Source organism: Oenanthe melanoleuca, chromosome 26, assembly GCF_029582105.1.
Source record: "Oenanthe melanoleuca isolate GR-GAL-2019-014 chromosome 26, OMel1.0, whole genome shotgun sequence".
NCBI classification, from domain to species: Eukaryota; Metazoa; Chordata; class Aves; order Passeriformes; family Muscicapidae; genus Oenanthe; species Oenanthe melanoleuca.
In genome coordinates, this window is record NC_079359.1 from 4,424,767 (window position 1) to 4,452,340 (window position 27,574).

The 27,574-nt window shown below is 56.3% G+C and overlaps 1 protein-coding gene across 2 annotated transcripts; it reads right to left on the bottom strand.

Annotated features, from left to right (window-relative positions):
- Nucleotides 1–668: 668 nt before the first annotated feature.
- SLC6A17 (solute carrier family 6 member 17) lies at nt 669–27,171 on the bottom strand. Of its 2 annotated transcripts, XM_056511534.1 has the most exons (13): nt 26,507–27,171; nt 20,360–20,411; nt 17,944–18,336; nt 14,235–14,392; nt 13,889–14,015; nt 12,715–12,896; nt 11,597–11,707; nt 9,953–10,194; nt 8,759–8,951; nt 8,251–8,443; nt 7,383–7,542; nt 6,501–6,663; nt 669–5,439 (listed from the first exon to the last, which is right to left on the bottom strand). In XM_056511534.1, the coding sequence occupies exons 3-13, from the start codon at nt 18,227–18,229 to the stop codon at nt 5,071–5,073; spliced, it is 2,184 nt and encodes a 727-aa protein (XP_056367509.1). In that variant the 5' UTR covers nt 18,230–18,336; nt 20,360–20,411; nt 26,507–27,171; the 3' UTR covers nt 669–5,070. The 2 variants fall into 2 exon arrangements, with proteins under 2 accessions (XP_056367509.1, XP_056367508.1); XM_056511533.1 differs by lacking the exon at nt 20,360–20,411.
- Nucleotides 27,172–27,574: the final 403 nt, after the last annotated feature.

A 27,574-nucleotide genomic window follows, 5' to 3' on the forward strand; every position in this document is an offset into this window, starting at 1 on the left:
ACAGGCTCAGTTCATGGCCATGGCACTGTCCCCATGTCCCCATGGCATCCTCAGTGTGGGACAGGCTCAGTTCATGGCCATGGCACTGTCCTCATGTCCCCATGCCATCCCCACTGTGGGGGTCTCATCTGGGCCCATCTCCCCTGATTTGTCCCCTCCTTCTTCCTGCTCCCTGCTGCAGCCCTGGAGAAGCCAAACCAGCCCCCAGAGATGGGAGGGAAGGGGCAGCCACCCTCCCCAGCTTACCTGAGCTAACTCCCAGCAGCTGGAGTCATCTGGGACTGCTGGAAACCCTTAATCCTCCTACAGGAAGGATCCAGCACTCAGGATGAGCCTCCAGCACTGTCAGCAGGGCCTTGTGCACAGGAGCAGAGGCTCATGCCAGTCCCTGTGCCCTGGAAACCAGGGCATACTGGTTATACTGGAGAGAACAACCTCCAGAACGCTCCTGGAGCAAATTCAGGCAGCTCCCTCTGAGCAGGGGCCTTGCAGAGGCTGATGCTGGGTGCAGGAAGGGATGAGGGGAGACAGAAGGACAGAAGGACAGGGAAGGACAGACCTCACCACCCGTGGGCCCTTTGCTTTATGTCTCTGCCACCCTAAACCTCAGAGAGACCCAAAGCCCAGCCAGGAAAGGAAACGGAGGCACAGAGGAGAGGTTTGGTAAGAAGAGACTTTTAATCAGACTCCGATACAGCTCTTGGAGGGTTTCTCTCGGCGGCCGAGGAGCCCGGGGGCGCGGCCGGCCCCGCCCGGCACATTTGGGAACTGCTGCGGCTCCAGGGGACACGGGACGTGTCACTCGGGCTCTGTGCTTCACCTGCGCGGGAGGGACTCGCCAGCCCTGTGCTCGTCCCCGGGCAAGCAGCCGCGTCCCGCTGTTCCCCTGGCTGTGCCCTGTCCCTCCCGGCCACCGGGGCCAGCCAGACCCGGCGAGGGGGGGACATTAGGAGGCAGTGGGAGTTGCTTCTGGGAGGTGCTGGGGCTTAATGTGACCTGTCGGGGTCTGGGCAGGAGCTGAGAGGTGAGGAAGGGGCTGTTGTGGAGGGATTGAGGGGAAGGAGCCATGGGACACCCTGGGGACCCAGCTCCAGCCGTCCCCTCTGCAGCAGAGGCTGCGGCTCAGAGCATCCCAAATCCAGCCTTAAGATTGGGGATCAGAGCATCCCAAATCCAGCCCTAAGATTGGGGATCAGAGCATCCCAAATCCAGCCCTAAGATTGGGGATCAGAGCATCCCAAATCCAGCCCTAAGATTGGGGATCAGAGCATCCCAACTGCAGGGCTGGGGCTCAGAGCATCCCAAATCCAGCCTTAAGATTGGGGATCAGAGCATCCCAAATCCAGCCCTAAGACTGGGGATCAGAGCATCCCAAATCCAGCCCTAAGATTGGGGATCAGAGCATCCCCTCTGCAGCAGAGCCTGGGGCTCAGAGCATCCCAACTGCAGCCCTAAGACTGGGGCTCAGAGCACCCCAACTGCAGGGCTGGGGATCAGAGCATCCCAAATCCAGCCCTAAGACTGAAGATCAGAGCATCCCAAATCCAGCCCTAAGATTGGGGATCAGAGCATCCCAAATCCAGCCCTACAGGCTGGGGATCAGAGCATCCCAAATCCAGCCCTACAGGCTGGGGATCAGAGCATCCCAAATCCAGCCCTAAGATTGGGATCAGAGCATCCCAAATCCAGCCCTGCAGGCTGGGCCTGCAGCTCCTGCTCCACAGGGTTTGCCCCTCCAGCACCTCCTTTCTGCCCCCTCCAGACCCACTGAACACCCTCCCCCCAAAAAATGGAATGGGGTTTGGACCCCTCCTGATCTACGCAGCACCTCCCCATCCCCCAGCCAGGGACAGCACACTGCTCTGGGAACCATCAAGGAGTTGATGTGGGGGGACAGGGACATGGGCAGTGGTTCCCCCCTCTTTGTCCCACTGCCTGAAGGAAAACTGGAAAGTGCCTGTGCTCACAACTAGCAGCTATTCCCTGTGCCTCTGTGCAGGAAAAGAGGAAAAGAAGTGATTTCTGGGGCTGAAAGCCACAGGGGCCGGCCAAATCCACAGCCTGGGGCCCCAGGCAGGTGTGTGGAGGGAGAAGCTGCCCCAGCAAACGGGAGAAACCCCCCACAGGCTCCACAGGTGAGCGAGAAGAGGCAGCAGTGGATCCTAAAGCCAGCCAGGCACACGGACACGCACACACCCCACGCACGGCACCACGGACGGACACACGGACCCCACAGCCCGACACACACACTGCCCCCCTCCCCGTGCCTAACACCGAGATAATGCCACGACAAAGTACAGATTTCACAGGTAAAATAAGGGTGGTGTCCCTCCTCCTCCTCCTGCTCCTCCTCTCTGCTGGATGCCCAGGGCACACCCTGGGGCTGGGGGGAGAAGGGGACGTGCACCCACCACGCACAAGAAATAAAAAATATGCCCTGCTATAGAATGAGAATTGATCTGTACAGCACTGGGAATGAAAATAGGTCATGGGCCACTTTGGAATACGATTTGTCATTTAACAGCATTTACAGTGACATTTACAGAATAAATATACAATAGAAATAGAGAATCTCTAGGTTATTATTCCATCTCCTCTCTCTGTATATATTTTATATATATAATATAGCTTCTTTGTTACCTCCTTATTGACTTTGCCTCCTATGGATGCTGCAAGAAGAAGAGAGGAAAGCAAGAGCCTCCCTGGCTGGTTTGGGAATGGGGGTGGGAGAGAGGGGGCTGGATCCTTCCCCCTGGGGTTGAAGGAGCATCATGCCATGATGGGAGCATGTGGGCTGAGAGTTTGGGGGTGTCCTGCTCCAATAACTCCATGGGAGCTACGGTGGGAATCCAGCCCCTGGCTCAGGGTGTCAGGGAGGTGATGCTGGGCAATGATTTGACTCATCCTCTGTTCTGCTGGTCAGGTGAGGATGGACCCCATAAGAAATGGGAGGGAGCATGTTGGCCTGCTGATGGGGAGATGCCACCAGATTTGGGCTTCTCCCTTCCAGAGATAACACCATGGGGACATTTCTGTGTCCCTCTTGCATGGGCAGAGGAAGGAGAAAGACATGGGAGGAGATGAGGAAGGGGGAATTTCTGGAGAAGCGTGGCTGATCCTGACTCTCAGATCTGGTGCCTCTTGGAACCATCACCGAGCTGCTTTGGTTCAGTCCATTCCTCCATCTTCCCCCCAGAAAAATAATTAATGAAGGGCTTGAGCTAATTGTCCAGGAAGAGTCTCCAGGCCACCAGCCAAGCCCATGGAGAAGACTGTGAATAAAGGATCACACCCACAAGAGATGTCACTGTGGGAACCTCCTGGCCCCAGGGATGCTGAGAATCAGGGATGTGCTGAATGGACCAGCTGCTTTCTGCCTTCACCTCCAGCCAAAAGGAGAACCAAGGTGAAAGAAAAGCAATTGACAGGAAAGTGAGAAGGGCTCAGGAACCAGCACCCACCAACGTGGCCTTCAGAGCAGCCTGAAAGATCTTCCTGCACAGCCCAAGCCCAGCAGGAGCCAGGATGAGGAGCTCCCCCAGCCTCTGAGAGTGCAAGGAGGCTGCTGCTTCTGTGTGCCCAAGGAAAAGGGGGATGATGCCAGGTTACCCTGGAACCCTTGGCAGGAGTGCTTGGTTACATGTGGGATTCAGGGAAATGACCCTCAGTCCCAGTGGGAGAGACTCAGAGATAGAAGATCCCACCTTTCCTAAACAGCCTGGGGAGAAACAATGTAAGGTCACATCATCTGATCCCCAAAAACATGGATGGGCACAGTAGAGGCCCCTGGACCATACAGGGGCTCCCCAGCCTGGATCAAGAGCTGGTGGGGACCTGGCACCCAGCACTGGCTCCCAAGAGCTGCTGCTCCTCGGGTGCCTGTGGTCCCCAGGAGCTGGTCACCCCCACCCAGAGGCTGGTGAGCCCCTGTGGGGTGGGACAGGAGGCAATGCCAAAGCCCTGGCTCAAAGGGGACATGAGGAGAAATGAGGAGGCACATCCAGAGAGAGCCACTGCCCAGCTCACCTCAGCAGGCAGCACGGGATGATCAGGGTGGTTTCCTGAGAGCTACACCAGGAGTGTGGTGGGACTGGATGTCCCACAGCTCCTCTGCTTGTCCCTCTGGGACATCTAAAGAGAGGAGTGAGAGGAGATGATCACCATGCCAGGGATTTTGGTTCAGCAGAGCATCCCACAGGTCAGGAGTAATTCCAGGAGAGCACTCCTGACCCCCTCACACCAGACCCCTCACAGGCTCACACACCCAAACCACTGTCACTTCAGGGGTCCTCCTGCCACTCAGCACCACCACCACCAACCCTCAGAGCATCCCAGCCCCTCCATCCCATGGCTGGGACATCTCCATGCCTCCAAACAACTCCCAGCCACCGTCCCTATGCTGGTGCCAACAAAGATTCCAGGGACGCACCAGGCCCTGTCCCACACACCCCAACATCCCAGCCAGCCCAGCACTGCTCCCTGCCAACCCTGGTCAGAATTTGGGGGGATATTTGGGTGTGTCCACAGCTATAAAAACCTACAGGAGATACAACAACAACAACGATGGTGACAACAACAGCACCTTTTTGTGCTATGAACATCGATGGTTAATTGTGCTCGTTGGAATAAGGCCATGACTCCTCCTGGCTAAAGGACAACAGACGGGGAGGGAAGAGCTCTGGGTGACAGGAGGAAGTGTGATTGGCCTCCCTCCTGCTGCCAGGTCCTTGTTCCAACCATCAGCTGCTTAGAAAAGAGAGATTCTTTGCTTCAGATTCGAGCTGCATGAGAACAGCTCTTGGAAAGGTATTGCAGCATCTCTTACTCCTCCTCCCTTCCCTGGAGATGAGGCCAGGGGTCCTGCCTTTCCACCGAGGGTTGTCAGAGGAGTCCTGCCCCTCCTGCAATCCCTTCTTCCCGACGTCATCTCAGAAATGGCTGCTTTGCTTACGATTTTAAGAGGGGTTTCTTCTTCATCTTCCTTAGTAATTAATTTTCCTGTTGCCTGGACAGCCAGCATCCACTCCCCAGTGCCCTCCTCTCCCGGTGGGGGTGGTGGGCAGGCAACCATCACAGTTCAGACTCGGGGGTGCTGGCCAGCAGGTAGCCGCTCCCGTAGCGTCCGTTGGGAGCAGTGCTCATCTCCATGGGGGAGTTGCTGCCGGGGCCCAGGTAGGAGCGGTGCGTGGGCATGGGCGAGGGCGTCTCGCTGGGCACCTTGCTCAGGATGAAGCGCGTCTCGTCGTTGTCTTCCAGGTTGGAGATGTCCTTCATCATCCGACCCTTCTTGTAGGTGACGGAGAGGGCGTTGGAGCCGTCGGACACCAGGTGGAACTGCCGGAGGATGAAGACCAGAGGCAGAGGGAGGGAGGCCAGGATGATCAGGGAGATGAGGATGGCCATGGCCCAGGTTGGGTAGAACAGGAACTTTTCGGCAGCCTGGAAGAGACAGAATTTGCCGTGATTTGCTGAGCAGTCCAAAAGGCGCTGCCTGGGGTCGCATCTCGTGGGATGCCCCACGTTGGGCGCCAACTGCTGTGATTCCCCTGCTCTCCAAATTTATAATCCAGACACTGTGTGGAGTCTCACCCCGTGGGCAGCCCCACGTTGGGTGCCAACTGCTGTGATTCCCCTGCTCTCCAAATTTATAATCCAGCTTCTGTGTGGGGTCTCACCCCGTGGGCAGCCCCACATTGGGCACCAACTGCCGTGATACTCCTGCTCTCCAACCTTATAATCCAGACACTGTGTGGGGTCTCACCCTCTCACCCCATGGGTAGCCCCACGTTGGGCACCAACTGCTGTGATTCCCCTGCTCTCCAAATTTATAATCCAGACACTGTGTGGGGTCTCACCCCATGGGCAGCCCCATATTGGGCACCAACTGCCGTGATTCCTCCTCTCTCCAACCTTATAATCCAGACACTGTGTGGGGTCTCACCTCATGGGCAGCCCCATGTTGGGCACCAACTGCCATGATTCCCCTGCTCTCCAAATTTATAATCCAGCTGCTGTGTGGGGTCTCACCCCATGGGCAGCCCCACATTGGGTGCCAACTGCCGTGATCCCCCTGCTCTCTGACCTGCCTCTGGCTAGCTCTGGGTCAGAGATGGAGGGAATTTGGGCATGGACAAAGCAAAAGGTTTAGAAAAAATGCTTCAGATTCATGTTTTTAGCTCATTGGGTAATTTGTAAATAAGAATCTGTGCTCTTCTCTCTCTCCTCACCACCATCATCATTGCCCAGAATAAAACAGGAGCTGCTGCTGCAATTTCAGCCTTCTTGGGGCTGCTTCTGCTTCTAATGGAGACTTTACTTGTGTTTGGGACTCTGTGCTAAAAGCTTTTAGCACAGACTTGAACACTTGGGACTCTTTCTGCTACAGCAGCTAAGAACTGCTCAGCTCTTTTGAAGATACAAACCCACAAGAATCGTGACAGAGCTGGGATGGACAGAGGGCTCTGCAGCCCTGAGCTGCCCCTGCTGCGGGCTGTGCTCACCTCCTCTCTGATCCACGCGCTGTACCCCGGGGGGCTCACTCCCAGCTGGATGATGCTGGCAGTCATCAGCACGGCCATGCAGATGGGAGACACGTACTTCCAGGTGTAGTAGTAGAACTGGTAAGGTCGGAAACCCAACATTTCCGTCAGCTCCTGCATGAACCTGCCGAGGAAAAACGTGAAATCTTGATATCCCCCAACCCTGAGAAACTGTAGTAACACTGAACAAGTTTGGGCCACAGTGACATGTCTGAACAAGTCCAGGCCATGCTCTGTATTGTATGCACCAGCTAAACTATATTTAGCTGTTTTTCTCCATATTTTGCTGCCTAGTTATTTTTCTCCATATTTTGCTGTTTCTTCACACACTTAGCTGTTTTTCTGTATATTTCTTAGTTTAGACCAATGTTTATAACGGGTGCACGAGATGAGCCATTTTTAGGTGTTTTCCTGCAACTTGTTGAAACACTTCAAGGCCACTGAAACATAAATTGTGCTAAATCGAAAGAGAAGGAGCTGAAAAACGGAATACTGAAATTAGAAGACCCAAGATAAAAGTAGGTGGCGAAGTTCTGGACAGCCACCAATCATCGTACCCGAGGGGCTTGTGCAAAGTGCATGAACAGCCTCCCCTTCCAGAAGGACCCGGAAAGCTCAGGAAAAAGGGTCATGACAAGTAACTGAGCATCAAGCAACAGGAGATACCCATGAGAAAGATCCACTCCTGGGTTAGGAGAATAAAAGTGAACTGAATTCCTGCCTCTCTAACTGCCCTGGGAGCATTTTCTCCTGGAGAAAAAGCCACGTGGAACGGAGAAGGAAGGAGGGTTTTTAGTCAGGAGTTACAGCACAGATAATCCTTCTGCTGGAGAAATTCCTTACTTCTTGGTGCCATAAATCCAGGCCACGGCGATGTTCTCCAGGATGACCACGACGGTGAGCGGCAGCGTGGCTGAGTAATCGTCAAACATGGTCACAAAGTAGTTTCCAGAACGCTGCACGAAGATCAGCCCCACCACGAAGGCGAAGATGCAGCAACCGACTGTGGGGAGCAAACAGGCAAGGTCAGCAGAGCCAAGACCTCCACAAGGTCCATTCCCTGCATTGCTATGGTCAGCAGAGCCCCCTGAGGGACACCAAGAACTCCACAAGGTCCATTCCCTACATTGCCATGGTCAGCAGAGCTCCCTGAGGGACACAGGACCACCACAAGGTCCATTCCCTGCATTGACATGGTCAGCAGAGCCAAGACCTCCACAAGGTTCATTCCCTGCATTGCCATGGTCAGCAGAACCCCCTGAGGGACACCAAGACCTCCACAAGATTCATTCCCTGCATTGACATGGTCAGCAGAACCCCCTGAGGGACACCAAGATCTCCACAAGGTCCATTCCCTGCATTGCCATGGTCAGCAGAGCCCTCTCAGGGACACCAAGATCTCCACAAGGTCCATTCCCTGCATTGCCATGGTCAGCAGAGCCCTCTCAGGGACACCAAGATCTCCACAAGGTCCATTCCCTGCATGGCCATGGTCAGCAGAACCTCCTGAGGGACACCAAGATCTCCACAAGGTCCATTCCCTGCATGGCCATGGTCAGCAGAACCTCCTGAGGGACACCTAGATCTCCACAAGGTCCATTCCCTGTATTGTCCTGGCCCAGTTCACCCCCCACACTCTTCTGGGGTGACTCCTCAAGGCGATGGGGACCCCCAGCCCTCCCCAGGGAGGTTGCAGCAGAAGAGGCCTCACCTGTGAACACTTCCTTCCGCACCTTGAAGGTGTCGATGATGGGCGTGGTGATGCCTGACATGGTGCCAATCATGCTCCCCAAGCCCAGGTTGATCAGCATCAGGAAGAACATGACAGACCAGAAGGGCGAGGCTGGGAAGTGGGTCATGGCTTCTGTGAAGGCAATGAAGGCCAGGCCAGTCCCTTGCACCGACTGTTGAGGTGGGGAGAGGACCAAAAAATGAGGAGAAACTCGTCAGGGACACAGACTTGGAGCCCCTGATGTCTCAGGTCTCCATCACCAAACCCTCTTGAAGGAAAGAAAATCCCAGTCTGGTACTGGAGATGAACTGGTGGTGACCCTGCTGGACTTGTACTGGACAGAGCTTCTCCCCCCAGGAGGACCCTGTGTGCTGGGTAAAACCCAGGGACTTGGACTCCCCACCCATGGAGGGTCTCTAAAAATTGTTTTTCCAGATCCATGTGCCCAGGACTGACACAGGGAGAGGCACTGGGTGCCACCAGGTACCTTGTTGAGCTCATCCTCCAGCAGGCAGGCATCCAGGCCCAGCTCTTTGAAGTGCCCCTCCTTCACCGTCATGATCACCCTGTACATCTCGTTGTAGTCCTTGGCAGTGAGGTGGGAGAAGTTCACGTGGGGTGGGATGAGGTCGTGGCTCAGCACGTTGGTGTTCAGGTAGCCCAAGATCTTCTCAGCGTTCCTAAGGGAGAGCAGAAGCTCTCAGGTGGTACAGGGCACCTGAGACACATTGGACTCACACTCAAGCTGCAGATTAAGAGCTGACTTGGGGCTGGATTTTAGGCTGGAGGAGCTGAATGTCCAAATCCCTCAGCTACAGGGGTACACCTCTGGAAAACCAGGTCTTGGCCACCAGGAACCTGGGTCCACCAAACCCCAGGATCATCCAGCCTGTGTTGGGTTGGTGTGGCCAGAAATGTGGATTCTGTCCCCATCTGCTGCAGCCGGGTGGGGCAGTGACCCTGATCTCCTGGCACACATTATCTGCTCATGGGCCATCTTTAAACCAGCTGGGCAATCATCTTTATCTTCCCACAGCCCATCCTCCCTCCAGGAGATATCTCCTGTTCATGGCCACTGAGTCCCAGGGCATGACTGATAAAATTCCATCATCCCACTGGGAGATGCTCCAGCCAGGGGAGGAGCCAAGCCTTTCCTACCCAGATAAAAACTGACATTTGGAACACCAGAGCAGCCTTTGCCACTGGATTCCAGAGGAAAACCAGACCTTTGCACATCATCCCTGGAGCTTCAGAGGAAACTGCACCTTCTCCAGGAGCACTGCTCCAGCTGAACCACATCTGCCCCTGCAGGAGGATGCAGCCACCATTGAATGGGACTGTGCCAACACCCTGACTGACTGACGGGTGTCAGCTTGGATTCTGACTCTGGCAGGGCTTGGGATTGTTCTGTGTAATACTGCATTTCTATTTTAATTTTCCTAGTAAAGAACTGTTATTCATAATTCCCCAATCTTTGCCTGAGAGCCCTTTAATTTCAAAATTATAATAATAATTTGGAGGAAGGTGGTTTACACTCTCTATTTCAAAGAGAAGCTCCTGCCTTTCTTAGCAGACCTTCAAACCAGGACACAGCTCCAGAGCACTTTTCTGCCTCCTGACCCACCACAGCTACCAGCAGAAAAGACCTGCCCACCCCAAAGAGAGAAAAAACAAATCTTACTCCACCACGCATTTCTCATTCATGATGTTGGCCTTGAAGCCCAGCACAGCAAACACAACCAGGGTGGCCAGCACAGAGGTGAAGAAGTTGATGAAGGAGACAAGGGTGGCATCGAAGTGGCAGTTGTTGTCCTGCTTGTTGTAGCTGGAGAAGGCAATGACCCCCCCAAAACCCAGGCCCAGGGCGAAGAACACCTGCGTGGCTGCTTCACGCCACACCTGCGGGTCCAGCATCTTGTCCAGCTTGGAAAGAAGAAGGAGAAGAATTTAGGAGGCCCGCTGGCCCCATCCCAGAGCTGCATTAAAAGGGCTGAGTTGGTTTTGGAGCAGCTATGGGAGAAAAAATTGCAGAATTTATCTTGGATCCCAAACCTGGATCCTGAGCTCTGGATTGTTTCCATCTTGCTCTGCCTGTAATGAGATGGATCAGGAAGTGTTTTGCCTCTTGGCTTTATTTGGCCATTTTTTATCCCACCTGCATTAACCTGATTTCTATGGAAAGCTTTTTGCAGGAAACCTGCTTGTTTTTGCAGAAAGCAAAAGGCTTCCCATTAGTGAAAATACATTGCAGGTGGATGGAGATGGAAATGGAACTGCAGTGAGTGTGGACAGGAGGAGTTCAGCTCCTGCTGGATGTTCCTGTGCCAGGGGATTCAGTGGGACTGAGGGATGTGCACCTTGTACCAGCAGCAGGGATCTGGAATCCAGGCTGAGCATCCCCTGCCAGCTCTCAATGAAATGTTTTGGCTCCTTGAAATTGCATCCACCGACAGAGCATAACCAGCCCAGGGATACTGATCAGGAATATAAATTTTTTCCTGTGCTGGTGGAACTTTGCATGGAGCTGGAATTTACAGAATCCTTGGCAGCTCTGAGCTGAGAGCCTCTGCAGGCTGGGGGCAGCTGGTTTGGAGTGCAGGGAGCAAAAAACGATGGCTTGGATTGGAAAGGACTCTAAAGCTCCTCCTATTCCACCCCTTCCACTGTCCCAGGCTGCTCCAAGCCCTGTCCAGCCTGGCCTTGGGCACTGCCAGGGATCCAGGAGCAACCACACCTGTACCAGGGCATCCCCACCCTCTCTCCCAGTACAGATTCCCAGTCTGTGTCCCCCCAGCCCAGGGAGCCACCACAGCCATGGCTCCCCATCCTCCCCTGGTCCCTCCTCCTTCCTGCAGCACTGAAATCAAACATCCTGGCTGGGGGGTTCCTCCAGCTCCTGATCCCCCTCTCCTGGGAGCCAGAGCTGCAGCCTGAGGCCTCCCAGCATCACTCATCAAGGGACCATAATTAATGTCTTCTAACAGCCCCGCCGGCTGAGCTGATTCATCTACATCTCTGCTTAATTAATTAATTAGCTGCTTAATTAATAAGTGCATACCACCAGCAGGGGTTTTGCTGCCAGCCAGCATCTCTCCATTAAATCTTTATATTTCCATATTCCCCTGGGCACCTCTGTGCCCCCCACCCTGGCACCTGGGGGGCTGAGGGTGTGTGAGGCTGGAGGCTGCCCTGAATTTTGGGAGCCACTCCCAAATCTATCAGGATCCCCGAGCTTGGGGGTTGGCATTTTTAGGTGGGGAGGAAAATAAGGGGAATAATCAGAGAAAACAGGGCATGAGCAGTCAGGAGGGGCTGGGGCTCTCACCTTGGGTGTGAACATGTGCATGATCCCGTCCACTGCCCCCCGCAGCAGCAGCCCCCGCACCAAGAAGCAAACGAGCACCAGGTACGGGAAGAGGGAGCTGAAGTACATCACCTGGAGGAGGAGGGATGAACACAGCACGGCCTCAGCTGCTGCCCCGGGGCCAGCCTCCCATCCAGCCTGCAGCTCACAGGGGCAGAAGGAACATTTCCCTCCCCGGGGATGAACTGTGGGACCCCTCGGGTGGTGCAGGGGGCTGGGCAGTGGCCAGGCAGGAAGGGAGTGGGGGCACTGATGGACAGCAGATGGACAGGAGCCAAGGTGGCCAGGAAGGCCAGTGGCCCCTGGCCAGGATCAGGAATGCTGTGGCCAGCAGGAGCAGGGCTGTGATTCTTCTCAGCACTGGTGGGGCAGCACCTCCAGGGCTGTGTCCAGTTCTGGCCCCCCAATTTAGGAAGGACATGGAGGGGCTGGAGGGTGTCCAGAGAAGGCAGGAAGGCTGGGGAAAGGTGTGGAACACAACCTGTGAGGAGCAGCTGAGGGAGCTGGGGATGTTTCTCCTGGAGAAGAGGCTCAGGGGAGATCTCATCACTCTACAATTCCAGGGTGCAGCCAGGGGGGTCGGGTTCTGCTCCCAGGGAACAGTGACAGGCAAGAGGACACAGCCTTCAGCTGCACCAGGGAAGCATTAGCTGGACATCAGGAAATATTCTTCACAAAAAGGGTGACTGGGCACTGGAAGGGGCTGCCCAGGGAGGTGGGTGAGTCTCTATCCTGGAGCTGTTTCAGGAAAGCCTGGATGTGGCACTCAGTGCCATGGTCTGGGTGACAGGCTGGGGTTAGGTCACAGCCTCCATGACCTCAAAGGTTTTTTCCAACCTGATTGATTCTGTGCAGGGCTGGAGCTCAGGGGGATTCTCTGTGATAGAGTGCCTGAGCCCTGCCACCCGTGTCAGCCAAACCAAACCTCTCCCCTACACCCTCTTTTGATCTTATTCTTATTCTGGATCCCTCCAGAGGTGACCCCAGCTGTGCAGGTGTGAACATCCCAGAGGACACAGCATTCCAGGGGTTCCTGCCAGGACAGAGCCCAGCCAGGCCCAGGTGCCAGCAGCACCCACCTTCCCTGAGGACTGGATGCCTTTGATCATGGCCAGGCCAACAAGGCTCCAGGCCACCAGCAGGCACAGGGTCATCCTCCAGTTCAGCCCCCCGCTCTCAGAGATGGAGTTGGAGATGTCCAGGGTCTCCCTGTACCAGAAGTAGGTGGTGGCCGAGCTCCTCTCACATTCAGTCTCCACAACTGCAACAGAGCAGAGGCAGGAGAGCATCAGGGGCAGAGTCACCCCCTGGTGATGGGTCAAATGTCACAGACCCACTGGAGCCAGCCAGGGGAGGCAGAAATTAATGGGAAAAGAAGAGCCAGGACATAAAAGCACTGCCAGGTGAAAATGAGATGTCAAATACAGGCAGAGCCGTTTTCATTTGCTGTAAAACCTCTCAGAGAGTCCCAAGCTGATGCTCAGCTGTTATTAAACACCATTAGCTCCATCCATGTCTCAGGCAGTGCAGCAGCCCCTGCCTGACCCTCGCTGCCTCCCTCCACAGCCCTGGGGCAGGTCCTGGCCTCAAGCACTGAGGCAGCCTGAAAATCCCATCATGGGGACTCAGCATTCCCAAACTGGCATCAGATCCCATCAGTGGGGACTCAGCATTCCCAAACTGGCATCAGATCCCATCAGTGGGGAGGGAGAGCACCAGGGACACCCATCCAACCCCCAGGGAAACTCTCCACGTGGCCAGGGAGGACCCAGTGCCCCAGGAGAAAACCCCACCTTCTGTTGGGGGTGACGGGGTGTCCCACAGTATCCCACAGTGCCCCACAGCATCCCACAGTGTCCCACAGCATCCCACAGTGTCCCACAGCATCCCACAGTGTCCCACAGCATCCCACAGTGCCCCACAGCATCCCACAGCATCCCACAGTGTCCCACAGTATCCCACAGCGTCCCACAGCGTCCCACAGTGCCCCACAGTGCCCCACACCATCCTACAGTGTCCCACAGTGCTCCACAGCACCCACAGTGCCCCACAGTGTCCCACAGTGCCCCACAGTGCCCCACAGCATCCCACAGCATCCCACAGTGTCCCACACCATCCCACAGTGCCCCACAGTGTCCCACACCATCCCACAGTGTCCCACAGTGTCCCACACCATCCCACAGTGTCCCACAGTGTCCCACAGTGCCCCACAGCACCCACAGCCCCCCTTCCCCGGGAGCCCCCCTCCCTCACCCGCCACCGAGCCGTTCTTCACGACGGGGCACTCGCTCCAGGGCAGGGGGTACTGGAAGGACTTGAAGAAGTAAAAGATGCTCCAGCCAATGATGACGTTGTAGTAGAGACCAACAAAAAAACAGACCTGGTGGGGAGGGAGGAGGACATGTCACAAACCACAGGGCAGTGCCACTGTCCCCAGGGCCCCAAGCGGGGCTGGAGCAGGGGCTGATTCCCAAACCATTCCCAAACCATTCCCAACCCAGCCCTCAAGCCACGAGCGGAGCTGGAAAACACCTCCCGCCCTCTGGAGCCTGCCGTGGGCTCCCGGGGGCTCCCCCAGCCCCGGGGTGCGGGTGCTCACCAGGCAGCTGGCGTAGCCGATGCCTCCCAGGCGGGGACAGATGTAATTCCAGACACCGATGCTGCCCCGGCGGATCCGCTGCCCCACTGCCAGCTCCAGGAAAAACAGGGGCAGCCCGATGATGACGAGCAGGACCAGGTATGGGACCAGGTAGGCACCTGGGAGGGGAGAGGAAGGTCACTGTAGATCTCCAAGGACAGATGGACAGAGCTGGGACAGGCTCTGCCTGCTCGGTCAGTAACTTGCAAACAGCCTCAGGTTGTTCCAGGGGAGGCTTAGATTGGGCGTTAGGACAAATTTCTTCGTGGAAAGGATGGTCAGGAACTGGCACAGGCTGTGCAGAGCAGCAGGGAAATCCTTGGACTCTTCCAGAGCCATCCCAGATCAGGATCTGGATGGGGCTGAGCCATGGGAACCCCAAACTAGCCATGCCAGCCCTGTGCCAGAGCCATGCCAGGATCAGGCAAAACTGTGAGGGTGTGGCTAGTGGTGGCCTTGTGGGCTAATGGTTGCACTCAATGATCTTAGAGGGCTTTTCCCACCTAAATGCTTCCACGATTTTGTGATCCAGGAATGCAGGTCAGAGCTTGGCCAGGGGAGAAGCTGTGGAGAGGAGCAAACAGGTGTGTGGAAGGAAAGGGTGTGTGTGGGATAGACCCCAAAGACTCCCTGAACCCACACAGACAAACCTCCCTGTGCAAGGAGCCCCCTCCACGAGCTGACCCCTGGGGAACCCCAGTCTGACACAGGATCCATCCTGCTCCCAGGCACAGCCAAGCCCCTGTCCCTGCACAGCCACCATGCCATGTGCCACCCTCCATGGTCCAAGGAGCAGAAACAACTCCTATTAAAGCTTGGTTTAATTGATTTAAATGATTGCTGATGCTGGAGAGGAGTCGGTGCTTCCCAAGGCAGAACCGATGACCGTAAAGGATGCGATGACTCAGCTGCAGCCTGAGGAACGACTCCAGCTCCTGCCAGGAGCTGAGGAATGGGCTCAGGACAACGGGCCTGGCTCCTGCAGGGTAGCAGACAGTCCAAAGACAACCAAAATTCCTGCCTGGATAGGCAGCCACCACTCCAGGCAGGACCCAGGGTGGTGGAACCTGAAGGAGTTTTGAGCTTCCTGTGCTGACTCTGACCCTCAAAAGAACACTGCTTTTGCCTTGAGGCCCTGGAAAAGGCTTCCAAATTTGAGTGATGGAGCTGGAATCGCTGGTGTGTAGTTTGTAGAAGTGTGTAATATCACATGGTGAAGGGTTTGGAATTTGGGGTTTTAAAATAGAGTAATAGTTATGGGACAAGATGGATGTTCTTGGGTGCTGCCTCTTCCTTCTTGTTCCTTCTTCTTCTTGATTGTAGGCAGTAATTTTTGGATAGAAAATCCCACAGTGCAGGTCACAGGTGTTTGGTCATTGGGTCAAAAGTATAAATAATACAGATGTTAGCTTTTAATTTGGATAGTTAGGCCTTAAAGGGCCTTGTAAGGAGCTCCATTTTCTCACTTTCAGCTTGTTAGCTAGAGGTGCTGTGGGACTCACTGTGCTTTAGATAAGAATTAATAAACAACTGAGTCCAACCAAGAAAATCCATCTCTCATGCTCCAATCCTGACTCTAAATGAAGGCAGAAGAAAAAAGAACATAACCAGTAATTTGTGGGGCCACTAATACTGGGACAGGGGTGCTGCTCCAAGCAGGGACTCTGCAAAGCAGATCAGCCCTGGCATGGTTGGGGATGGTGCTAAAAATGCAGTAGGGACAGAAATTGGGATGCAGCAGCTCTGGGTGATTTGGGGGATAAAAGGAGGGGCAGAGAGCAGAGCTGGAGCTCAGGAAAATTCAGGAAGGGCCAGAGCATCCCATCTCTGCAACACTCTCCTGGGTGCCTCAGCCTACAGATGGGTGGGCACGAAGAGATGGACAGATTCAGGTGCAAATGTGTGCAGCAGTGGAGTTTTTCTTCCTGTGATGCCTGGGAAGGGGAGCAGCAGCTCGTGCCTTGCTGGCTCCAGCACTCTGAGTCCTGGGAATTTGGCTCCAGCCCATCCTGCTGTTCTGCCCTGCAGGCACCTGCTCTGGGAGCAGGAGACAAAGCAGCTGCTGCCACCACACCCTGAGCTGCTCAGAGCCACCAGCCAGGCTCTGTCTGTCCATCCCTCCCAAATCCCTGCTGGCTGGCAGCAGCCTCCCAGCCTGCTGGGGATCCCAGCCAAGAGGGTTAGACACAGCAGTCAGTGAATCAGTGTCTGCCCCACGGGACAGGCAGGTGATGCCACATGGGCAAAAGAAAAACCCAAAAAAACTGCAAAGCCCAGCAATCTGCTGCTCCAACCAGCTCCCAGCTCTGTGCCTCAGTTTCCCCATCCATGGAATAGTGGCAATGCTTGGGGCAGCTTGTAAAGACTTTTATTTTAAGTCCTGCTGCAGAAAGATGTCCTGTCACAGCAAGGAGCTCCTAAAAGCAGCTGCTGGTCCCAGTCCCTGCCTGGCCCTGCCCTGGATCCCAGCACAGGGTGGGTAAAGCCACAGTTCATCTCCTGCTGCAGCAGTGCCAGGGCTGTGCTGCCTCAGCTCCCATCCCACATCCCATCTGCTCTGTGTCCAAAATCCCTTCTTTAATGCTCCCCACGTACAGCCAGCCAGTTCAGCCCTGGGTTTGAGGGATGCACCAGGAGGAATCCCAGCCTGGCAACACCAGTTACACCTCCCAGCCCCCCAAATACCCAGGACAGCAGAGAGCTCAGCATAAACTGAGGATTTTTCATTGATTGCACTAATTATGATTAATTAAGGATTGCTGTGGCCATGGGGAAACTGAGGCACAGCTGGGTTAATCCTTACAGAGAAGAAGGATGCTGGTTCTAAACCTCATTTAATGGAGGAAACTTCCTTGGCAATCAGAGGCCAGCTGTGGACAGCTGTGCAATGAGCCCAGCAGGGCTGTACTGACCTCTGCCACTCTGAATTTGGGGTGAACACACCGTGCAGAGCTGGGCTGTGCCAAAACTGAGTGAGCTGGAGCCAGAGCAGGCACTGGGAGGTGCTGGGATGGGGATGGGGAAGGGGAAGGGGAAGGGAGCAGCCCCAGCAGGGAGTGCTGACTGCACAGGTCTCTGTTTGGCAGAATGACTCATCCTGACGATGACACCGGAGAGGTTTTAATTATTGAGAGCACTGCAGGGCTGGGAACACAGAGAGCTCAGGGGGACAGGGCTGGGAAGGGCCTGGGTTTGGATTAATGATGAGGAACCCACTCTCTCATCAGGGCCATGAAGGGTGGTGGGGCTCAGCACAGCTGGCCCAAGGAGGAGGTGTGGAGTGGGATGGGAGAATGGCCTGGCTGGAAGGAGGATTTGGGAATGGAACCACAAAATGTGGCTTCAAGGACCCAGGGAAATGGAGGGACTCTCTCTTCCCTTTTTAGCCCTAATTTCCAAATTGTCCCAACAGGAATCAGGGGGTGCAGCCAGAAATCCTGGCTCCCAATATGGGATTCAATGTGACTTTAGAGCGGGCAGGTGGACAACCTTTAGGAAGAGACCATCCTGGAGATTTCCACATCTCAGCTTCTGGCAGCCCTTTCCCCCTTCATTTCAGAGCCCAAACTGCCCCCATCCTCTCCCAGGACCCACACCCCAACACGCAGCGAGGCAGGGCTGGGTCACTCCCCTTCTCCAGGTGCTGATCCCACCCCCGCCCCTCTCTCACCTCCTCCATTCTTCTGGCACAGGTAGGGGAAGCGCCAGACGTTGCCCAGCCCCACGGAGTAGCCGATCTGCGCCAGGATGTACTGCAGCTTGCTGTTCCACGCCGGCCGGTTCTCCGCATCCAGCTCCTCATCCCCCTCCTTCTGCTTGTCCCAGCTCTCCCCGGCCACGTTCAGGACGCTGCGTTTGTAGTCCACGGGCTCCTGGTGGGCCAGCAGGTCGGCCACCGACTCGGTGACATGCTCGCTGCTGTGCTCCCGCTGTGTCACCTTGCTGTTCTTCGGCATCGGGGCGGCGCCGGGGCGGGCGGGGCGGGAGCAGGGTCAGGGTCCCGCAGGGAACGGAGCGGAGCGTGAGCTGCAGCTCGGCCTCACCTCCTCTTCATCAGCAGGACCTGCGGGGCAAGGGGCAGCTGGGGTCAGCTTTGTCTTTGTGTTGGGTTGGTGTGGCCAGAAATGTGGATTCTGTCCCCGGGGCAGTGCCCCTGATCTCCTGGCACACATTATCTGCTCATGGGCCAGCTTTAAACCAGCTGGGCAATCATCTTTATCTTCCCACAGCCCATCCTCCCTCCAGGAGATATCTCCTGTTCATGGCCACTGAGTCCCAGGGCATGACTGATAAAATTCCATCATCCCACTGGGAGATGCTCCAGCCAGGGGAGGAGCCAAGCCTTTCCTACCCAGATAAAAACTGAGATTTGGAACAGCAGAGCAGCCTTTGCCACTGGATCCCAGAGGAAAGCCAGACCTTTCCACATCATCCCTGGAGCTTCAGAGGAAACTGCACCTTCTCCAGGAGCACTGCTGCAGCTGAACCACATCTGCCCCTGCAGGAGGATGCAGCCACCATTGAATGGGACTGTGCCAACACCCTGACTGACTGACGGGTGTCAGCTTGGATTCTGACTCTGGCAGGGTTTGGGATTGTTCTGTGTAATACTGCATTTCTATTTTAATTTTCCTAGCAAAGAACTGTTATTCCTAATTCCTAAATCTTTGCCTGAGAGCCCCTTAATTTCGAATTTATAATAATTTGGAGGGAGGGGGTTTACATTCTCCATTTCAAAGAGAAGCTCCTGCCTTTATTGGCAGACACCTGTCCTTCACACCAGGACCATCTTGTCCCCAGGTGGGACTGGTAGCACCAGGTGAGAAGAGTGTCCATCCCCCCACATCTTGGGGACCTTCATCTGAGCCTGGAGGGTCTCCTGCTCCAGGAATGATGGACCAGGAGCAAAGTTCTGGTGAGAATCAGAGGATGCCAGGATGGTTTGGGTGGGAAGGGACCTTAAAGCTCATCCTGCCCCACCCCTGCCATGGGCAGGGACACCTTCCACAGACCAGGAAATCAAGCCCTGCCCAGCCTGGCCTTGAACTCTTCCAGGGATGGGGTGGCCACAGCTGCTCTCATTCATGGAGATGCTCTCATTCATGGAGATGCTCTCATTCATGGAGAGAAGCCCTGTGCCCCAGAGAGAGGAATTTCCCTGGAGATGGAGCCAGTCACATCACTGGGACAGTTCTTCTCCTCTCTAACACCTCAGCCCAGCAGCTGAGCCTCACAAGGCCTGACACCAAACCCAGCCCTGGCTGAGGCTCTGCCCTCCCTGACCTGCTCCTTCCCCTCCTGGCTGTCAGCACAGCCCAGGCCTGGCTCCACGACAGCTTGGGAGCACTCAGGGGACAGTGACAAATGGCCAGGCTATCTCTGCATCCCAGGAAGTTATCAGGAGTGACTTGAAAGCCTTGGAGCCTGATGCTGAATCTCCCCAGGCAGCTTTACAACAGATAACTGCTGCAAAAGCAGCAGCAGCCAAGGCAAAGCCATCAACCCTGGCCCCTGGGCCTTGCCAGCCTTCAGCGTGGGTCAGGAGCAGTGATCCTGCACAGAAACACCTCAGGAGGTGCCCAGAGCCCAGCCCAGCCCTGCAGATTCCTCCCCTGCCTCAAAGATCTTGGGGACATCGTGAAAATCTGCTCCACTGGGCTGGGGATCCTCAAACTGGGAAAGCACCACGTCTCTCCTGTCCATACTGGGAGAGCTGGGGTCAGTTCTGGGAGATGGGCAGCTCCCACCCTAGACTGGAGCACGGTGAAAACACAGAATTCCCATAAAAATTCCCTCAGCTTGGAGAAGTGACCCTCCTGAAGAGCTGCCCTTCCTTCTCTCCTCTCTCCATCTCTGCTCCCAGGGGATGCTGAGCCTGAGCAGCACCACCCCCTCCCAGCCTGGGGGCTTTTCCAGAGCCATTCCCAGCTCTTCTTTCCTTTGGGATATTTTGGATCCAGTTCACCCCCACAATCCCAACCCTTTTCAGGGCAGTGGGTTCAGCCCAGGCAGAAAAGCCACGAACAGGGTCCCAGCCCAGGAGCAAAGCACAGGGAGCAGGAAACCTCCCCCTCACCCTCCCTCACCTCCGTGTTTTCTCACCCCTGACGGAAGTTCCCCCTTTGCCAGGCCCTGTTCCTATAAGAAAAAAAAAAAAAAATCTATTTTAAACTGTCGCTGCATCTGTTGCCAGGCAACCATCCGGGCTGCACATCTCTCCTGGATCCGGAGAAACCTCCCAGATCTTTTTTCAAGGCCAGGCCAGCGATGTTTAATTTCCTAACGAGGGCTCATTCACACAAAGCTCGATCACATTCACGGCTCCATCGTGGTGATCGCCGGGCGGGGCTGCGGGGCTGGAACGTCCTCAGGAACGGGGATACTGGGATGGGATGGGATGGGATGGGATGGGATGGGATGGGATGGGATGGGATGGGATGGGATGGGATGGGATGGGATGGGATGGGATGGGATGGGATGGGATGGGATGGGATGGGATGGGATGGGATGGGATGGGCACTGGGATAGACACAGGACACAGGGATGGGCACTGGGATGGGAACTGGGATGGGATGGGCACTGGGAACGGGACAGGGATGGGTACTGGGATAGGCACAGGGAATAGGGATGGGCACTGGGATGGGGACAGTTCACTGGGATGGGCACGGGGCACTGGGATGGGCACGGGGATGAGCACAGGGACACCGGGATGGGCAGAGCCTCATCCAGCAGCCAGGAAATGCAGGATTTCCATCAGGGGTCAGGCTCTGTGTGGATTTGTGCAGAGCCGCGGGTTGTTTGGTGCTCCCTGTCTGCTCAGCAGCTCCTCCCGAGCCAGGGTGACTCAGAGCACCAGGAGGGCTCAGCCTTGGGGCTGAAGCATCTCTCAGGATTAGGGAGAGAGGCAAGAAGATCCAGGATGTGCTGGCCAAGCCCCAGAGTTCAGTGGCCCGCGGTGAGGGCACCCAAACTGGGGTGGCTCTCAGGGTCCCCATGGCTGGTTTGGGGAGCTCTGAGTCCCCCCATGGCTCAGCCCCACCCAAATCCTGATCCTGGGGTGGCTCTCAGTCCCCATGGCTGGTTTGGGGAGCTCTGAGTCCCCCCATGGCTCAGCCCCACCCAAATCCTGATCCTGGGGTGGCTCTCAGTCCCCATGGCTGGTTTGGGGAGCTCTGAGTCCCCCCCATGGCTCAGCCCCACCCAAATCCTGATCCTGGGGTGGCTCTCAGGGTCCCCATGGCTGGTTTGGGGAGCTCTGAGTCCCCCCATGGCTCAGCCCCATCTGGGCACGGTGCTGCTGCCTGGCAGAGCTCCAGCCCTGCAGGAGGGAGGATCGTTCCCAGCAGTGATTCCATCACCCAGCCCTCACCATCCCATCCCTGGTGGAGCTGGGAGATGAGCCCAGCCAGAACCTGCACGAAGCCACCAACCCCCACAGCACAGAACACGAGCCAGGCAGAGCCAGGTCAGCAGGGCTCTTCCCATGAACCTCCCAGCCCCAGGGTCTGCACCCTCACATGAAACAGCACAGCCCAAATCCATCTGAGAAAGGTATTTCCGTGCATTTCTTTGGCTGAAAAGGGAATTTAATCAAAAATTCATCTGCCAAAAATAACAGCCACCCTGTGAGAAAGACAAGGCAGATCAGCTGACAAGCAGGAGCGAGATAGAAAAGCCTTGTCACTGACAGATGGAGATTCAGCTTGTTTACTTAGTCCCCATGACCTTAATTTTCTTAAATGTGCATTTTTTCCTCTCTCTTTAGAAGACAGATTAGGGTTTTTCAGAGCCCATGGCTTGCAAGAGCCTCTCTCTTGCTGCCAGGGCAGGGCCTGTGCACCCCCAGCTCTGCCAGTAAAACCAGTCTGGTGTTCCCCACCTAGAGAGGGAACGTGGATTTCCCAGAGCAGGAGCCAGGAGAGGAGCAGCTTGTGCTGTGCTCAGTGCTGGTGTCTCTGAGCTGGGATAACTCTCCTGCTCCTGCTCCCTGTCCCTGGCTGTGCCCTTGAACAGGATTCCCACTTCCCTGCTCCCAGTGGAAAATCCTCAGATTTAACTCAACCACCATTCCCTGAGCCCTGTGCCCAGGCCAGGGCAGAGTCCAGGGCTGCTGTTGGCACAAAGGGACAGTCCCCATCTGTGTCCTCCTGCCCAGGTGACACAGGGTGACCCCAAGCTCTGCATCCCTTTGGAACCAGCACTGCAGCACATCCAAGGCACGTGGGACTGGCCTGCCACGAGACAAACCCACCAGGGAAAGGGCAGGGATGGAGAAGCTCCTGCCTTGTTCCACCCAGAGGGTTTAATCCCTGCTCAGAGGCTCCCATCAATCCCAAAATCTGCTATTTGGGATGAGTGAAGACCCCCCACACCCCCCAGCCCTGGCAGCACCACGAAGGGGTCAGGGAGGCTCTGAGCACGTGTCCTGTGTCAGCCCATCCCTGCCTCCTTGGGAAGGCAGCTGGGGAGCAATAAACAGGCTGGAAATGTGTCAGCAAAGCTTTCAGCTGGGCCCAGGAGCGCAGGGGAAGGCAGGGAGGAGATGGGAATTCACAGCACAGCCCAAGAGAGCAGCCACCAGCAGCAAATGTGCTCTGGGTTGGGGCACAGGGGAATTTCTCCTCTCCTGGGTCCAAATTTTACATTTATCCCTTGTTTGGGTCCAAGAAGGAGAAATGGAGGCAGGAAAAGCCACAAGATGAGATTGGGTGAATTAAAAATCAGCGTTTTCACCCCGGGGGACTCTCTGCCCCAGCATTACCATTTCTCCCCCTTCAGCTTCCACACAAATCCCCCACAGCTCCTAAAGCAGAGGGGAAAGATGTTCCTGGTGAAGCTCCAGCTCACCCCATCAAGGTCACAGAGCAGGGAAAGGAGGGAGGAGAGGGAACAGAGGAGCTGAGGGATTTCAGGAGGTGGAAATCTACTCTCAGCTTCGGGCTCAGAGATCTGAGCACAAATTTGCAGCTCCCCATCCTCCCTGACACACACAGGGCTGGGGGAATCGGGCACCCAGGGTGCAGATGGGGAGAGACAACAGGGACAGATCCAAGGTGACCCCGGAGGCAGAGGAGGAGGGGAGCACCGTGGATCCTCCCTCATCCCTCTGCGCTGCACAGCCAGGGGAAGGAGAGCGGGGTGCACATCCCGCTGTGAGCCCGAGTCGGGAGAAAAGCGGCTCCAGCCCCTTCCTGAGGTCAGGAGATGGGCTGGGATGGGGATTGTCCTGGCAGAGCTGAGCTTTGGGAATCATCCTGCCCTTCCAAAGCACAGCAAACCCAGGGCAGGACCCTCCAGCAGCGTCCAAGCTTCTCTTCGAAGCCCCAAGAAAGGATTTTTGCCCAAGGCGGAGTTTTTGCAGCTCTGACCGCCCTGCCCTGCTCCGAGGACCTTCCCCCAGCCCCAGCCACACAAACTTTCCTTTTCCAGCAGCCAAGGCAGCTCCATCCCCAACCTGCTCGGCCCTGGCTCCTCAGGGAAGGGTTTTACCCTCTGGGCTCATTAGGGCTGCTCCCGTTCTCGCCTCGTTAAAATAATCCCTGTTAATTAGCACCCAGCTGCCACCCCAGGGGAAAGCACACGGGTGACTCAGTGGCACCGGGGCTGTCCCAAAACCACCCGGGGTCGGTGTGAGAGCAGGGGGCACCTGCGAGAGGCTCCCGGTGAGGCTGAAGGCTCCTGGGGAACCTGACCTGCTGTATCCCCAGGCTGTTGATTTTCCCAGCTCCAGGCTGGGGGTCTCCCTCAGAGACAAAACAAGGGAGAAAAAAAACACAGATGGTGGTGACCACTAGCCGTGTGATGCCTTGTGATATTTTGCACAAAGCATGTTTTCAAAGAAGTGTTGCCTTCTTTGACCACTGAGTCTTTTCTACTTTGTTTTTCCCCATCTATCCTACATGCCACGACTTTTCAATAAATCGCTGCTTACTGCAGCTTGGGAGTGGTGCTGCTGTGTTCTCCTGCCCCTTCCAGCCCCACACAGACACCCCGGGGCCGGCAGGGACATTTCCCTCCGTGCCAGCCCCGTCCCGCTTTAGCATCGTGACACAGGCGAGCGGATGAATCAGAGCTGCCCCCGCTTCTGCCTGGCGCCCACCAGAGCCCAGCTGTTATAAATAACCCCCAGTTCCTCTCCAAGAGCAGAGCTGGGGCTGCACCAGCACCCAGGGGTGCCTGTCCCGCCTCGGAGGGACACGGTGACACTACAGTGGCTCCTGTCCCACCTCGGAGGGACACGGTGACACTACAGTGGCTCCTGCCCCACCTCGGAGTGACACGGTGACATTACAGTGATTCCTGCCCCACCTCAGAGTGACACGGTGACATGAGAGTGATTCCTGTCCCACCTCGGAGTGACACGGTGACATTACAGTGATTCCTGCCCCACCTCAGAGTGACACGGTGACATGAGAGTGATTCCTGTCCCACCTCAGAGTGACACGGTGACATGAGAGTGGCTCCTGTCCCACCTCAGAGTGACACTACAGTGGCTCCTGTCCCACCTCAGAGTGACACGGTGACATTACAGTGATTCCTGTCCCACCTCGGAGTGACACGGTGACATTACAGTGATTCCTGTCCCACCTCAGTGACACTGTCACACTACAGTGGCTCCTGTCCCACCTCAGAGTGACACGGTGACATTACAGTGGCTCCTGTCCCACCTCAGTGACACGGTGACACTACAGTGGCTCCTGCCCCACCTCAGTGACACAGTGACATTTCAGTGGCCCCTGCCCCACCTCAGTGACACTGTCACTCTACAGTGGCTCCTGTCCCCAGAAGGGGCCGTTCTGCCCACGGGTCACGGGCACGGCAGCAGCCCTGGCACTTGGCTTTGTCCCCAGGTGTGTGACCCCGTTGGTTCATCGGCTCTGGGCTCCTGTCCTGTCTCCTTGGGTGCCATGAACACGAACACAGCTGCACCAACGTGACACCAGAGCAAACCCGGCATCACCTGACTCCTCCAGGCTCCGCGGGATTCACCAGATGATCTTCTCCCACTCAGACCTCAGTGATCCCTTGTAACTCACCCACTCCGGCCAAAGGAGTGACTGAGCCCCAAACCAGCCAGGATTTCTCCTAAAAACCAGAAGCACCAAACCCCCTGTAAGTGATTTCCCTGTTGTGATTCATGAAGCTGCTGCTACGTTTGTAAACAAACAAATCCAAACCCAGCACGGGGTAAAAGCAGAGCCTCTCCTCCCAAGGTGATGGTTTCACCTGGATCTGTGCAGGTCAGCGTCTGATTTGGGGTAAATTTGATCCCCGTGGCTCCAGCTCTGGTGTAATTCCATTCCCTGCTCTGTGCAAGCTGAGGTATCCGTGGAATCACTCCAGATTTTATTCCCACTGATTTTAGCAGAGCCATCTCCACTTCATCCCGGTTCAGACCCACATTTTATTTCCCTTGGAGAAGTCACACCCCCAGCCAGGTTCCTTGACCTAGTCCCGACACCTCTGGAGAAATATTCTGAAGGAACTCTCCGCCCTGCCGAGAATAGCTCAGCTGTGCTCCGGGTTTTTTTCCTACCAACACCAGAAATAGTTACATCAGCTCCGGATGGATTCAAACCTCAGGTGCTTCAGACACAAGGCACGATCCAGGAATCAGGATTTCACCTTCTGGGTCCTCTACAAGGATCTGGGAGCGGATTTCTCAGCTGGTTTGAGCCCCACATTGCCAGGGTGATGGAAATTTGAGGCCAGCCCAAAAACCACACCTGGGTGTATCCAGCAGTGCAATAAATGCACGGAGGGGACCAAGGGCTCCCCACACCCAATACTGGGAATTTCACAAAACCCCCAAGCCCCGTTTTCTACCTCAAACCCAACCATCCACACTCAGGGAGCAGCAGAAAAACAAGAGAAGGGGCAAAACCCCCCCAACCACCACTCCAGGGGCCAGGACGGAAAGATTCATTGCAGCCGAATGCATTCTGCTCTCCCAATGTTATTGTCAAGGTCAACCTGGAGGCTGCGTTTCCACCCATCCTCGGCCGGGATGAGCCCAGTGCCACCCCCGGCGGTGACACCCCCACCCCGGAGCCGTCTGAATGTCCCCCCAGCCCTGGATGCCACCCCCTGAGGGCCACGCCTGACGCCTCCAGGCTGGGATGTCCCCTGCGTTAACCTCACCCTGTCCCCGAGCATCTTCGTCCCCCAAAGACCCCGGTGGGGAGGGGGCGCCGGGGGGAGACCCCGGAGCGGGGATGGGCGAGCATCCTTACCTGGGCTGCGGCGGCTCCCGGGGAGGACGAACCCGACCCGATTCCAGGAAAATCCCGCCCGCTCCTGGAGGAAACGGCGCAAATTCCCGATAGGAAAATCAGCCAGTCCGGGCGGCGGTGCCGGTGCTGCAGGGAGCCGGGCAAACCGGAGCAGCGGCGGCCGGGAAGGGCGAGGAGAGCCCGGGAATGGCGAGTAGAGCCCGGGAATGGCGAGCGGAGCCCGGGAATGGCGAGTAGAGACAGGGAAGGGCGAGCGGAGCCCGGGATGGAGAGTAGAGCCCGGGAATGGCGAGCGCAGCCAAGGATGGCGAGCGGAGCCCGGGAATGGCGAATAGAGACAGGGAAAGGCGAGGAGAGCCCGGGGATGGCGAGCAGAGCTGGAAATGGAGAGCAGAGCCCGGGAATGGCGAGCAGAGCGCGGGGATGGCGAGCAAAGCCCGTGGATGGAGAGCAGAGTCCGGCGATGGCGAGTAGAGCCGGGAATGGCGAGTAGAGCCCGGGGATGGCGAGCAGAGCCCGGGGATGGCGAGCAGAGCCCGGGGATGGCGAGCAGAGCCGGGAATGGCTCCGTGGAGCTCCGAGGCTCCGCTCCGGTCCCGCTCCCCGCCCCGCAGCGCCCAGGGATGCGCGCTGGGCTCGCCCGGCCCCGCTGGAGGGAGGGAGGGAGGGAGAGAGGAAACTCCGCTCGGCTCCCGGGAAATAAAGAAAGAAAGAAAGGCAAAAGCAATTTAAAATAAAAATAAATGCAAAAAAAAAAAAAAAAAAAAAAAAAAGTCAACGCGAAGGGACACGCAGCCCCTGACGCAGGCTTGAGTCACCAGGGCTGCACGTCAAAGCTGGGGTGCCGGGCCACCCCCCCTGCTCCGAGGGAGGCTCTCGCCTTCAGGGAAAAGTAGCATCGAGTCCTGACACAAGGGGTGGGTTGGTTTTGCTGTGGGGAAAATAAATCCCCCTTAAAATGTCCCTGGAGAGCGGCCCCAGGGAGCCCCCCCGGCTCTGCTGCCCCTGGGGAGGGTTTGGGGGGTCTGGTCACACCTTTCCCCTGGTTTGTAGCAAGGTTTGCATTCA